The 17414-nt window shown below is 32.7% G+C and overlaps 1 protein-coding gene across 1 annotated transcript in view; it reads right to left on the minus strand.

Annotated features, from left to right (window-relative positions):
- Positions 1-17414, minus strand: part of LOC138307648 (aminopeptidase NAALADL1-like) — a 76954-nt gene that overhangs the window by 13068 nt on the left and 46472 nt on the right. Inside the window, exons 4-6 of the mRNA XM_069248465.1 lie at positions 11108-11246; positions 10552-10692; positions 9653-9745 (exon numbers count right to left, since the gene is read on the minus strand). Coding sequence (XP_069104566.1) covers positions 9653-9745; positions 10552-10692; positions 11108-11246 — 373 coding nt within the window. The remainder of the gene's footprint in view (positions 1-9652; positions 9746-10551; positions 10693-11107; positions 11247-17414) is intronic.

Consider the following 17414-nt stretch of genomic DNA (forward strand, 5'->3'; position numbering starts at 1 on the left):
ATAACATTACAGTCTACAGAACAAGATGTTAATACATTATACCTGGTACAATAATAAGTATAACATTACGGTCTACAGAACAAGATGTTAATACATTATACCTGGTACAATAATAAGTATAACATTACGGTCTACAGAACAAGATGTTAATACATTATACCTGGTACAATAATAAGTATAACATTACGGTCTACAGAACAAGATGTTAATACATTATACCTGGTACAATAATAAGTATAACATTACGGTCTACAGAACAAGATGTTAATACATTATACCTGGTACAATAATAAGTATAACATTACGGTCTACAGAACAAGATGTTAATACATTATACCTGGTACAATAATAAGTATAACATTACGGTCTACAGAACAAGATGTTAATACATTATACCTGGTACAATAATAAGTATAACATTACGGTCTACAGAACAAGATAACATTATACCTGGTACAGTAACATTACGGTCTACAGAACAAGATGTTAATACATTATACCTGGTACAATAATAAGTATAACATTACGGTCTACAGAACAAGATGTTAATACATATACCTGGTACAATAATAAGTATAACATTACGGTCTACAGAACAAGATGTTAATACATATACCTGGTACAATAATAAGTATAACATTACGGTCTACAGAACAAGATGTTAATACATTATACCTGGTACAATAAGTATAACATTACGGTCTACAGAACAAGATGTTAATACATTATACCTGGTACAATAATAAGTATAACATTACAGTCTACAGAACAAGATGTTAATACATTATACCTGGTACAATAATAAGTATAACATTACAGTCTACAGAACAAGATGTTAATACATTATACCTGGTACAATAATAAGTATAACATTACAGTCTACAGAACAAGATGTTAATACATTATACCTGGTACAATAATAAGTATAACATTACGGTCTACAGAACAAGATGTTAATACATTATACCTGGTACAATAATAAGTATAACATTACAGTCTACAGAACAAGATGTTAATACAATATACCTGGTACAATAATAAGTATAACATTACGGTCTACAGAACAAGATGTTAATACATTATACCTGGTACAATAATAAGTATAACATTACAGTCTACAGAACAAGATGTTAATACATTATACCTGGTACAATAATAAGTATAACATTACAGTCTACAGAACAAGATGTTAATACAATATACCTGGTACAATAATAAGTATAACATTACGGTCTACAGAACAAGATGTTAATACATTATACCTGGTACAATAATAAAGTATAACATTACGGTCTACAGAACAAGATGTTAATACATATACCTGGTACAATAATAAGTATAACATTACGTCTACAGAACAAGATGTTAATACATTATACCTGGTACAATAATAAGTATAACATTACGGTCTACAGAACAAGATGTTAATACATTATACCTGGTACAATAATAAGTATAACATTACGGTCTACAGAACAAGATGTTAATACATTATACCTGGTACAATAATAAGTATAACATTACGTCTACAGAACAAGACATTATACCTGGTACAATAATAAGTATAACATTACGGTCTACAGAACAAGATGTTAATACATTATACCTGGTACAATAATAAGTATAACATTACGGTCTACAGAACAAGATGTTAATACATTATACCTGGTACAATAATAAGTATAACATTACAGTCTACAGAACAAGATGTTAATACATTATACCTGGTACAATAATAAGTATAACATTACGGTCTACAGAACAAGATGTTAATACATTATACCTGGTACAATAATAAGTATAACATTACGGTCTACAGAACAAGATGTTAATACAATATACCTGGTACAATAATAAGTATAACATTACAGTCTACAGAACAAGATGTTAATACATTATACCTGGTACAATAATAAGTATAACATTACGGTCTACAGAACAAGATGTTAATACATTATACCTGGTACAATAATAAGTATAACATTACGGTCTACAGAACAAGATGTTAATACATTATACCTGGTACAATAATAAGTATAACATTACAGTCTACAGAACAAGATGTTAATACATTATACCTGGTACAATAATAAGTATAACATTACGGTCTACAGAACAAGATGTTAATACATTATACCTGGTACAATAATAAGTATAACATTACAGTCTACAGAACAAGATGTTAATACATTATACCTGGTACAATAATAAGTATAACATTACGGTCTACAGAACAAGATGTTAATACAATATACCTGGTACAATAATAAGTATAACATTACGGTCTACAGAACAAGATGTTAATACATTATACCTGGTACAATAATAAGTATAACATTACGGTCTACAGAACAAGATGTTAATATTATACCTGGTACAATAGTATACTTACGTCAGTACAAATAAATAATAAGTATAACATTACGGTCTACAGAACAAGATGTTAATACATTATACCTGGTACAATAATAAGTATAACATTACGGTCTACAGAACAAGATGTTAATACATTATACCTGGTACAATAATAAGTATAACATTACAGTCTACAGAACAAGATGTTAATACATATACCTGGTACAATAAATAAGTATAACATTACAGTCTACAGAACAAGATGTTAATACATTATACCTGGTACAATAATAAGTATAACATTACAGTCTACAGAACAAGATGTTAATACATTATACCTGGTACAATAATAAGTATAACATTACAGTCTACAGAACAAGATGTTAATACATTATACCTGGTACAATAATAAGTATAACATTACAGTCTACAGAACAAGATGTTAATACATATATACCTGGTACAATAATAAGTATAACATTACAGTCTACAGAACAAGATGTTAATACATTATACCTGGTACAATAATAAGTATAACATTACGGTCTACAGAACAAGATGTTAATACATTATACCTGGTACAATAATAAGTATAACATTACAGTCTACAGAACAAGATGTTAATACATTATACCTGGTACAATAATAAGTATAACATTACGGTCTACAGAACAAGATGTTAATACAATATACCTGGTACAATAAGTATAACATTACAGTCTACAGAACAAGATGTTAATACATTATACCTGGTACAATAATAAGTATAACATTACGGTCTACAGAACAAGATGTTAATACAATATACCTGGTACAATAATAAGTATAACATTACAGTCTACAGAACAAGATGTTAATACATTATACCTGGTACAATAATAAGTATAACATTACAGTCTACAGAACAAGATGTTAATACAATATATACCTGGTACAATAATAAGTATAACATTACAGTCTACAGAACAAGATGTTAATACAATATACCTGGTACAATAATAAGTATAACATTACGGTCTACAGAACAAGATGTTAATACATTATACCTGGTACAATAATAAGTATAACATTAGGTCTACAGAACAAGATGTTAATACATTATACCTGGTACAATAATAAGTATAACATTACAGTCTACAGAACAAGATGTTAATACATTATACCTGGTACAATAATAAGTATAACATTACAGTCTACAGAACAAGATGTTAATACATTATACCTGGTACAATAATAAGTATAACATTACAGTCTACAGAACAAGATGTTAATACAATTATACCTGGTACAATAATAAGTATAACATTACGGTCTACAGAACAAGATGTTAATACATTATACCTGGTACAATAATAAGTATAACATTACAGTCTACAGAACAAGATGTTAATACATTATACCTGGTACAATAATAAGTATAACATTACGGTCTACAGAACAAGATGTTAATACATTATACCTGGTACAATAATAAGTATAACATTACAGTCTACAGAACAAGATGTTAATACACATTATACCTGGTACAATAATAAGTATAACATTACGGTCTACAGAACAAGATGTTAATACATTATACCTGGTACAATAATAAGTATAACATTACAGTCTACAGAACAAGATGTTAATACATTATACCTGGTACAATAATAAGTATAACATTACGGTCTACAGAACAAGATGTTAATACATTATACCTGGTACAATAATAAGTATAACATTACAGTCTACAGAACAAGATGTTAATACATTATACCTGGTACAATAATAAGTATAACATTACAGTCTACAGAACAAGATGTTAATACAATATATACCTGGTACAATAATAAGTATAACATTACCGTCTACAGAACAAATACATTATACCTGGTACAATAATAAGTATAACATTACGGTCTACAGAACAAGATGTTAATACATTATACCTGGTACAATAATAAGTATAACATTACGGTCTACAGAACAAGATGTTAATACATTATACCTGGTACAATAATAAGTATAACATTACGGTCTACAGAACAAGATGTTAATACATTATACCTGGTACAATAATAATAACATTACGGTCTACAGAACAAGATGTTAATACATTATACCTGGTACAATAATAAGTATAACATTACAGTCTACAGAACAAGATGTTAATACAATATACCTGGTACAATAATAAGTATAACATTACAGTCTACAGAACAAGATGTTAATACATTATACCTGGTACAATAATAAGTATAACATTACAGTCTACAGAACAAGATGTTAATACATTATACCTGGTACAATAATAAGTATAACATTACGGTCTACAGAACAAGATGTTAATACATTATACCTGGTACAATAATAAGTATAACATTACAGTCTACAGAACAAGATGTTAATACATTATACCTGGTACAATAATAAGTATAACATTACGGTCTACAGAACAAGATGTTAATACATTATACCTGGTACAATAATAAGTATAACATTACGGTCTACAGAACAAGATGTTAATACATTATACCTGGTACAATAATAAGTATAACATTACGGTCTACAGAACAAGATGTTAATACATTATACCTGGTACAATAATAAGTATAACATTACAGTCTACAGAACAAGATGTTAATACATTATACCTGGTACAATAATAAGTATAACATTACAGTCTACAGAACAAGATGTTAATACATTATACCTGGTACAATAATAAGTATAACATTACGGTCTACAGAACAAGATGTTAATACATTATACCTGGTACAATAATAAGTATAACATTACGGTCTACAGAACAAATGTTAATACATTATACCTGGTACAATAATAAGTATAACATTACAGTCTACAGAACAAGATGTTAATACATTATACCTGGTACAATAATAAGTATAACATTACGGTCTACAGAACAAGATGTTAATACATTATACCTGGTACAATAATAAGTATAACATTACGGTCTACAGAACAAGATGTTAATACATTATACCTGGTACAATAATAAGTATAACATTACGGTCTACAGAACAAGATGTTAATACATTATACCTGGTACAATAATAAGTATAACATTACGGTCTACAGAACAAGATGTTAATACATTATACCTGGTACAATAATAAGTATAACATTACGGTCTACAGAACAAGATGTTAATACATTATACCTGGTACAATAAGTATAACATTACGGTCTACAGAACAAGATGTTAAATACATTATACCTGGTACAATAATAAGTATAACATTACGGTCTACAGAACAAGATGTTAATACATTATACCTGGTACAATAATAAGTATAACATTACGGTCTACAGAACAAGATGTTAATACATTATACCTGGTACAATAATAAGTATAACATTACGGTCTACAGAACAAGATGTTAATACATTATACCTGGTACAATAATAAGTATAACATTACGGTCTACAGAACAAGATGTTAATACATTATACCTGGTACAATAAGTATAACATTACGGTCTACAGAACAAATTAATGTTAATACATATAACATTACCTGGTACAATAATATACCTGGTACAATAATAATATAACATTACGGTCTACAGAACAAGATGTTAATACATTATACCTGGTACAATAATAAGTATAACATTACGGTCTACAGAACAAGATGTTAATACATTATACCTGGTACAATAATAAGTATAACATTACGGTCTACAGAACAAGATGTTAATACATTATACCTGGTACAATAATAAGTATAACATTACGGTCTACAGAACAAGATGTTAATACATTATACCTGGTACAATAATAAGTATAACATTACGGTCTACAGAACAAGATGTTAATACATTATACCTGGTACAATATAAGTATAACATTACGGTCTACAGAACAAGATGTTCAATACATTATACCCTGGTACAATAAGTATAACATTACGGTCTACAGAACAAGATGTTAATACATTATACCTGGTACAATAAATAAGTATAACATTACAGTCTACAGAACAAGATGTCAATACATTATACCTGGTACAATAATAAGTATAACATTACGGTCTACAGAACATTATATGTTAATTACATTATACCTGGTACAATAATAAGTATAACATTACGGTCTACAGAACAAGATGTTAATACATTATACCTGGTACAATAAGTATAACATTACGGTCTACAGAACAAGATGTTAATACATTATACCTGGTACAATAATAAGTATAACAAAAGTTTATGATTCACCTCATCTCCTCTAAAATAATTGATTTTCACTAGAATTTCCATGCCTTATAAATTTTCCCCAACAATTTATTTTGCAATTTAACTTTGGATTATTGATGTGTTTTTTGGCTATTAATTACTGTAACCACACATCAAGCCTCACTCTACTTTATATAAAACTTCTCCTTGTCTAACACTAAACTTAAGGTAATGATAGAATATCCATGATAAACCACTAAAATTGCTTATCAAACAGACGACAGGATCCACACTACTATATGCAGTATTCAGTATTTTAAACAGGATCCACACTACTATACAGTATTCAGTATTTTTACAGGATCCACACTACTATACAGTATTCAGTATTTTTACAGGATCCACACTACTATACAGTATTCAGTATTTTTACAGGATCCACACTACTATACAGTATTCAGTATTTTTACAGGATCCACACTACTATACAGTATTCAGTATTTTTACAGGATCCACACTACTATACAGTATTCAGTATTTTTACAGGATCCACACTACTATACAGTATTCAGTATTTTTACAGGATCCACACTACTATACAGTATTCATATTTTTACAGGATCCACACTACTATACAGTATTCAGTATTTTTACAGGATCCACACTACTATACAGTATTCAGTATTTTTACAGGATCCACACTACTATACAGTATTCAGTATTTTTACAGGATCCACACTACTATACAGTATTCAGTATTTTTACAGGATCCACACTACTATACAGTATTCAGTATTTTTACAGGATCCACACTACTATACAGTATTCAGTATTTTTACAGGATCCACACTACTATACAGTATTCAGTATTTTTACAGGATCCACACTACTATACAGTATTCAGTATTTTTACAGGATCCACACTACTATACAGTATTAAGTATTTTTACAGGATCCACACTACTATACAGTATTCAGTATTTTTACAGGATCCACACTACTATACAGTATTCAGTATTTTTACAGGATCCACACTACTATACAGTATTCAGTATTTTTACAGGATCCACACTACTATACAGTATTCAGTATTTTTACAGGATCCACACTACTATACAGTATTCAGTATTTTTACAGGATCCACACTACTATACAGTATTCAGTATTTTTACAGGATCCACACTACTATACAGTATTCAGTATTTTTACAGGATCCACACTACTATACAGTATTCAGTATTTTTACAGGATCCACACTACTATACAGTATTCAGTATTTTTACAGGATCCACACTACTATACAGTATTCAGTATTTTTACAGGATCCACACTACTATACAGTATTCAGTATTTTTACAGGATCCACACTACTATACAGTATTCAGTATTTTTACAGGATCCACACTACTATACAGTATTCAGTATTTTTACAGGATCTGCACTACTATACAGTATTCAGTATTTTTACAGGATCCACACTACTATGCAGTATGCAGTATTTTTACAGGATCCAAACAACTATACAGTATTCAGTATTTTTACAGGATCCACACTACTATACAGTATTAAGTATTTTTACAGGATCCACACTACTATTCAGTATTAAGTATTTTTACAGGATCCACACTACTATACAGTTTTAAGTATTTTTACAGGATCCACACCACTATACAGTATTCAGTATTTTTTACAGGATCCACACAACTATACAGTATTAAGTATTTTTACAGGATCCACACTACTATACAGTATTCAGTATTTTTTACAGGATCCACACTACTATACAGTATTCAGTATTTTTACAGGATCCACACTACTATACAGTATTCAGTATTTTTACAGGATCCACACAACTATACAGTATTAAGTGTTTTTACAGGATCCACACTACTATACAGTATTCAGTATTTTTACAGGATCCACACTACTATACAGTATTCAGTATTTTACAGGATCTGCACTACTATACAGTATGCAGTATTTTTACAGGATCCAAACAACTATACAGTATTCAGTATTTTTACAGGATCCACACTACTATACAGTATTCAGTATTTTTACAGGATCTGCACTACTATACAGTATTCAGTATTTCTACAGGATTTGCACTACTATACAGTATTCAGTATTTTTACAGGATCCACACTACTATACAGTATTAAGTATTTTTACAGGATCTGCACTACTATACAGTATTCAGTATTTTTACCAGGATCCACACTACTATACATTATTCAGTATTTTTACAGGATCTGCACTACTATACAGTATTCAGTATTCTTACAGGATCTGCACTACTATACAGTATTCAGTATTTTTACAGGATCCACACTACTATTCAGTATTCAGTATTTTTTACAGGATCCACACTACTATACAGTATTCAGTATTTTTACAGGATCCGCACTACTATACAGTATTCAGTATTTTTACAGGACTATTAGCTGTACTCTGTATTTTGTACAGGACTAAGACTACCAGCTGTAGACAGTAATTTTACAGGACTACCAGCTGTAGACAGTATTTCTACAGGACTACTAGCTGTATTCTGTATTTTTACAGGACTATTAGCTGTACTCTGTATTTTGTACAGGACTAAGACTACCAGCTGTAGACAGTAATTTTACAGGACTACCAGCTGTAGACAGTATTTTTACAGGACTACTAGCTGTATTCTGTATTTTTTACAGGACTATTAGCTGTACTCCTGTATTTTGTACAGGACTAAGACTACCAGCTGTAGACAGTAAATTTTACAGGACTACCAGCTGTATTCTGTATTTTTACAGGACAATTAGCTGTAGACAGTATTTCTACAGGACTACTAGCTGTATTGGCAGTAGTACCAGATCTTCTATGATGGCAGAATTCTGTATTTTGTACAGGACTACTAGCTGTATTTTGTACAGGACTAAGACCACCAGCTGTAGACAGATACTGAACACCTATACATAAACCAGCTACCTCCTTCTATGTCCCCTTCTATTACCCCGACTACATTCCTCACGGTTTCCACCTTCTTCCACCTAAGACTCCTATACAGTATTCTGTATTTTTACAGGACTAAGACCACCAGCTGTAGACAGACACTGAACACCTATACATAAACCACCTACCTCCTTCTATGTCCCCTTCTATTACCCCGACTACATTCCTCACTGTTTCAACCTTCTTGATGTTGTTGATGATAAGTCTCACAATATACTGGCCTGGAACAGAACAAATATACAGTTTTAGTTATCTTCCCTTTGAAGTGCTGTGATCATTCTTGAGACTTTCACACACAAGGCACATAACAAGATCCAATAATACTAGAAAGCTAGTTAAGCTTATGTAAGATTGTTTCACTTTAATATAAGACAAGAGGCCCACAGGGCCTGTATCGCTCACCTAGTTTTTTGGGTTAATTATTTCAAAAACTCTTACAATTAGAAATAGCAAAATGACCCCATGATTTGTTTAAGTTTGAAATATTATGATGCTTATATCAATACCATATGACTATGAGTGTTATTAAATAAGTTTCAGAGAAGTTGTTTATATAAATATCGCCATATTGACCAAATATTTTCGGTCAGTACCCATAAGGATGCTATCAGTTAAATTTTGTTAAATTCCGGCCAGTGGTTATGGAGAAGGAGTCGATTGTTGACGGACGGACTATGGAAGCCAGACGCCACAGTATCGCATAAGCTCACCTTGGTCCTTCCGTCCAGGTGAGCTAACAATGTACAACTTCTTCATACTGGTCACTGACAGGCTAAGTTGTTGTAATATTAGCTAGAATATCTCCCTGGTTAAAAACTTCAGGCAAGTCATAGAGATAAATCTAGCCAAAATTAAGTGATAATTTGAAATTAAATTTTCATAATTGAACTCCTGATTAACGCTTGATCATGCATGTGTTTGATATGAGCATTGAACAGTGACCGTGAAGTTATGTCTTTAGATAAATCACTAAGGTTTCAATCAGTTATGCTTAGATATAATACAGTACATCTTTTCCTCGTCTTACCCTGGAGGGTATAAGTGGTGTTCAGTCCACCAAGCCAAGAGACTGGAGCAGACGGTACAGTCATGGAATTCAACAGGAAGGTAGCTGTCTCCATGGAAACTGTCTGAGCAGGCACCATCACAGCTCCACCATAGGGATTAGCTGTCGAGAAAAATCAAGGTAAAAATGATTGGATTTCATCATTCATATATACAATAACACCAGATTCTTTTCTGAATTTTTCAACTTCCATTTCAAATCAAGTTTGCGAAACTTAATTACATTCAAATGTACTTTAATTGCAAAATTTGCGAAAGTAAATTACAAGCAAAAAATTCAGATTTCAGGAATTTGGCAGCCTACAATATCAAAGATTGAAGACATCAGCCCTTATCTGAAATATGTAGATTTTTAATCATTTATTATGGTAGCCTAACATTCATTAAGGCAATGAATTAGAATTTTCAAAATTCAAAATGGAATTCACAATGAAAAAAGAATGATTATTTCTCTATTAAACATTTAAAAGGAATTTCCTGTATGATTCGATGATGTGAAGTATATTACGTTTACTTACCCGTGTTTACTTTTCCACCTGCTGATGCGTATGGTACAAACTTGTGTAAATCAGGGGAGACAACTCTAGCCTCTGTGAGGTCCGCTGGGTCGAGGTAGAGAAGGACTCCCACAGCTCCCCACTGTGCTGCTAGTGACAGCTGTAGATAATGAGGACACATGTTATATCTCCTATAGACCGATATGTTATTTTAGTGATTTTATTTGTAAGTGACTAAAAACAATCAATTTAATTTAGTCTGGTTAACCACTGCGGGGTTGTGATTCGATCAAGTTTGAAACTTAATTGTAGAAATGTCATTCAAACAGATTTATGCATTTGTTGTTTAATTCTATATATTTAAACCATCAAACTTAATCAAACACAAAAACATTTCCCTCAAATTTCAATTCAATATAAGCATGTATAGATAGTGATTACTGTTAAGATAATAAACATATAAATGATCGTGGGTGTAATATCACATATCCAGGATCCAAACTGTTAGTTTTTTACCAACAAGTTAATGTTACTCATTTATTTCTCATCCTGTTGGTCTTGATAAATCTTGTTTTCACTGAGTTAATGTGCAGTGTAAATACACTGTGTTAATGTGCAGTGTAAATACACTGTGTTAATGTGCAGTGTAAATACACTGTGTTAATGTGCAGTGTAAATACACTGTGTTAATGTGCAGTGTAAATACACTTTGTTAATGTGCAGTGTAAATACACTGTGTTAATGTGCAGTGTAAATACACTGTGTTAATGTGCAGTGTAAATACACTTTGTTAATGTGCAGTGTAAATACACTGTGTTAATGTGCAGTGTAAATACACTGTGTTAATGTGCAGTGTAAATACACTGTGTTAATGTGCAGTGTAAATACACTGTGTTAATGTGCAGTGTAAATACACTGTGTTAATGTGCAGTGTAAATACACTTTGTTAATGTGCAGTGTAAATACACTTTGTTAATGTGCAGTGTAAATACACTGTGTCAATGTGCAGTGTAAATACACTGTGTTAATGTGCAGTGTAAATACACTGTGTCAATGTGCAGTGTAAATACACTGTGTTAATGTGCAGTGTAAATACACTGTGTCAATGTGCAGTGTAAATACACTGTGTTAATGTGCAGTGTAAATACACTGTGTTAATGTGCAGTGTAAATACACTGTGTTAATGTGCAGTGTAAATACACTGTGTTAATGTGCAGTGTAAATACACTGTGTTAATGTGCAGTGTAAATACACTGTGTTAATGTGCAGTGTAAATACACTGTGTTAATGTGCAGTGTAAATACACTTTGTTAATGTGCAGTGTAAATACACTGTGTTAATGTGCAGTGTAAATACACTGTGTTAATGTGCAGTGTAAATACACTGTGTTAATGTGCAGTGTAAATACACTGTGTTAATGTGCAGTGTAAATACACTGTGTTAATGTGCAGTGTAAATACACTTTGTTAATGTGCAGTGTAAATACACTGTGTTAATGTGCAGTGTAAATACACTTTGTTAATGTGCAGTGTAAATACACTGTGTTAATGTGCAGTGTAAATACACTGTGTTAATGTGCAGTGTAAATACACTGTGTTAATGTGCAGTGTAAATACACTGTGTTAATGTGCAGTGTAAATACACTGTGTTAATGTGCAGTGTAAATACACTGTGTTAATGTGCAGTGTAAATACACTGTGTTAATGTGCAGTGTAAATACACTGTGTTAATATGCAGTGTAAATATACTGTGTTAATGTGCAGTGTAAATACACTGTGTTAATGTGCAGTGTAAATACACTGTGTTAATGTGCAGTGTAAATACACTGTGTTAATGTGCAGTGTAAATACACTTTGTTAATGTGCAGTGTAAATACACTTTGTTAATGTGCAGTGTAAATACACTGTGTTAATGTGCAGTGTAAATACACTTTGTTAATGTGCAGTGTAAATACACTGTGTTAATGTGCAGTGTAAATACACTTTGTTAATGTGCAGTGTAAATATACTTTGTTAATGTGCAGTGTAAATACACCTGTTAATGTGCAGTGTAAATATAGAAACTAATATTACTTTTTGTTACATTTTACCATAGAAATGGTTACATCGTATGAAAAGTTGCTAAAACTTTACAAAGACAATCTAAAGATTTAAGCTGCCACGATGTATTGCTCTGAAATGAGTTTCAACTTTAAGCTGTAGCAATATTTGGTTTCATCCTGACAAGAGGCTATTACAACTGTGATCTAAGAATCTAACGTTAAACCATTATTCGTTTGGTTTTTAATTATTTAGGCAAGAACTTCTACTGAAACACTGGAATCAATAATACATGGTTTGTGGAAAACATCGTCGGGAAACATCGTCTGAATGTTCCATAATGATAGGTTTTACAGTGTCTACTGCAGAAAACTTCACATCTTTATGTGCCTTAAGTCTTCGCCATGGCGAGGGCTATAATATAGAGACAAGCCACTCGCCAGTCTAGAGCTTTAAGATATACACTGATGATATAACTGTCATCTTACAAAAGGACCATCATTACTGGGATTAACAGTATACACTGATAATGTAACTGTCATCTTACAAAAGGACCATCATTACTGGGATTAACAGTATACATTGATGATGTCATGGATCTGCCAAGAACCTACATAGATAGAACTCTCTATCATTGGTACACTACTAAAACCAGATGAGGCAGACATTTTTTTGGTGTACATTAAAATACAATATGTTTCTTGCTCATAGGGAAACTGCTTCAATTATTTCAAAATAAACTCCTAATTTATCTATCGGATTGGAAGTTTTTGATAGAATTTCTAATACTCTCCCTAGTTTGTGTACCAGAGATTGGAAGTTTTTGATAAAATTTCTATTTCTCTCCCTAGTTTGTCTACCAGATTGGAAGTTTTTGATAAAATTTCTATTTTCTCCCTGTTTATATACCAGATTGGAAGTTTTTGATAAAATTTTTATTACTCTCCCTAGTTTATGTACCAGATTGGAAGTTTTTGATAAATTTTCTATTACTCTCCCTAGTTGTTATTGTACTACCAGATTGGAAGTTTTTGATAAGAATTTCTATTACTCTCCCTAGTTTGTGTACCAGATTGGAAGTTTTTGATAGAATTTCTATTACTCTCTCCCTCGTTTGTGTACCAGATTGGAAGTTTTTGATAGAATTTCTATTTACTCTCCCTAGTTTGTCTACCAGATTGGAAGTTTTTGATAGAATTTCTATTACTCTCCCCTAGTTTGTCTACCAGATTGGAAGTTTTTGATAGAATTTTTCTATTCTACAGATCCCCTAGTTTGTCTACCAGATTGGAAGTTTTTGATAGAATTTCTATTACTCTCCCTAGTTTGTCTACCAATTGGAAGTTTTTGATAGAATTTCTATTTACTCTCCCTAGTTTGTCTACCAGATTGGAAGTTTTTGTTAGAATTTCTATTTCTCTCCCTAGTTTGTCTACCAGATTGGAAGTTTTTGATAGAATTTCTATTACTCTCCCTAGTTTGTCTACCAGATTGGAAGTTTTTGATAAAATTTCTATTTCTCTCCCTGTTTGTTACCAGATTGGAAGTTTTTGATAAATTTCTATTTCTCTCCCTAGTTTGTTACCAGATTGGAAGTTTTTGATAAATTTCTATTACTCTCCCTAGTTTGTGTACCAGATTGGAAGTTTTTGATAAAATTTCTATTTCTCTCCCTAGTTTGTGTACCAGATTGGAAGTTTTTGATAGAATTTCTATTTCTCTCCCTAGTTTGTCTACCAGATTGGAAGTTTTTGATAAAATTTCTATTTCTCTCCCTCGTTTATATACCAGATTGGAAGTTTTTGATAAAATTTCTATTTCTCTCCCTCGTTTATATACCAGATTGGAAGTTTTTGATAAAATTTCTATTACTCTCCCTTAAAAGTTTGTGTACCAGATTGGAAGTTTTTGATAAAATTTCTATTTCTCTCCCTAGTTTGTGTACCAGATTGGAAGTTTTTGATAGAATTTCTATTACTCTCCCTAGTTTGTCTACCAGATTGGAAGTTTTTGATAGAATTTCTATTACTCTCCCTAGTTTGTCTACCAGATTGGAAGTTTTTGATAGAATTTCTATTACTCTCCCTAGTTTGTGTACCAGATTGGAAGTTTTTGATAGAATTTCTATTACTCTCCCTAGTTTGTGTACCAGATTGGAAGTTTTTGATAAAATTTCTATTTCTCTCCCTAGTTTGTCTACCAGATTGGAAGTTTTTGATAGAATTTCTATTACTCTCCCTAGTTTGTGTACCAGATTGGAAGTTTTTGATAGAATTTCTATTACTCTCCCTAGTTTGTGTACCAGATTGAAAGTTTTTGTTAGAATTTCTATTTCTCTCCCTAGTTTGTCTCCCTATTTTGACATGATGTAGTGACCCAGATCCTAAAATAAAGAAGAAATTATTCAAACTTCTAACAGACTCCTATCGTCTTTCCCCCTCCTCTTATTAAACAGATACATGAAACTACTCCAACTTACTGATGGTAACGATAAGAGGTTTATGGGCAATGTTGTAACAGCCTTAACTACCAACATGGAAATGGCCAGAAGATACAGCTCAGGAAACAGCTAGTGCTCAACAACTTACCATCTTTTGCAAATAGATTTATGGCTTACTTTATAGTATAATTTTATGGAAGGCTCCTTATTTGCTTCAATTTTATTGGGTCAAATAAGGTACTCATTTTGCAGCGGTTAAAACGGTTTACAGGGAATTCTGTAACACTAAACTGTTACAGGGAAATTTCTAATAGTTTAAATGTTAAAATTAAGGTATAAAATATTACTTAAATGAAAATTGGTAACAAAAGCAATAGCTGGGTTATCTATTTTCATATTTTAGCAGCATGTTCATCTAAACTCAACAGTTTGAACAATATGTTTCACAGACTAATAAAGAGCAATTTTCACAAAGGGAGACAACTCTGGCACAATGCAAAATATTAATATGATAAACATACAGAATACTTCTGAAATCCACCCAGAGAATCTGATAGATGTACACATTAAATACCCATTATGGGGTCATTAACAATATGACTGCCGTGCCAGGTAGCTATCACACCAAATGAATCATATTTTAATCTTCGATATGATGTAGATTGATTACAAGGTAGATGATACCAGCTATATACCCCACCAGATGTATGATACCACCTCATTTAGAATCATTAGGGATTCAGCCCCAAGCAGTGGTTAGTCAGTGGGTATAATGATTGTTAACAGGATCTAGCTGAGAAGTGTGTCCCATTAACTATCACTTTCATCAGAACTACATGTATATACAGGTCCATATCAATATCATTTGGAAAATCTAACAAGCCACATAATTGAATTTTGCAACGTCTTAAATTTCAACTCCCTGAATTCTAAGTGTAAGTGAGCTTGGACAAATTTTGTATCAGGTGACATTGAAAACCTTCCTGACACTGTAACCCCTGCCCCTCAAGACTTGGTGTGTAGGTAACCTCTGTCACATTGTAACCCCCGCCCCTCAGGACTTGATGTGCAGCTAACCTCCGTCACAATGTAACCCCCCCCCCCCTCAGGACTTGATGTGTAGCTAACCTTTGCCACACTTTATCCCCCGTCCCTCAGGACTTTGATGTGTAGCTAACCTCCGTCACACTGTAACCCCCGCCCCTCAGGACTTTGATGTGTAGCTAACCTCCATCACACTGTAACCCCCACCCCTCAGGACTTTGATGTGTAGCTAACCTCCATCACACTGTAACCCCCACCCCTCAGGACTTTGATGTGTAGCTAACCTCCGTCACACTGTAACCCCTGCCCCTCAGGACTTGATGTGTAGCTAACCTCCATCACACTGTAACCCCTGCCCCTCAGGACTTTGATGTGTAGCTAACCTCCATCACACTGTAACCCCTGCCCCTCAGGACTTGATGTGTAGCTAACCTCCATCACACTGTAACCCCCACCCCTCAGGACTTTGATGTGTAGCTAACCTCCATCACACTGTAACCCCCACCCCTCAGGACTTTGATGTGTAGCTAACCTCCATCACACTGTAACCCCCACCCCTCAGGACTTTGATGTGTAGCTAACCTCCATCATACTGTAACCCCCGCCCCCCAGGACTTTGATGTGTAGCTAACCTCCATCACACTGTAACCCCCACCCCTCAGGGACTTTGATGTGTAGCTATTTACCTCTGTCACACTATAACCCCCCGCCCCTCAGGACTTTGAGGTGTAGCTAACCTCCATCATACTGTAACCCCCGCCCCCCAGGACTTGATGTGTAGCTAACCTCTGTCACACTTTATCCC

Source organism: Argopecten irradians, chromosome 14, assembly GCF_041381155.1.
Source record: "Argopecten irradians isolate NY chromosome 14, Ai_NY, whole genome shotgun sequence".
Taxonomy (NCBI): domain Eukaryota; kingdom Metazoa; phylum Mollusca; class Bivalvia; order Pectinida; family Pectinidae; genus Argopecten; species Argopecten irradians.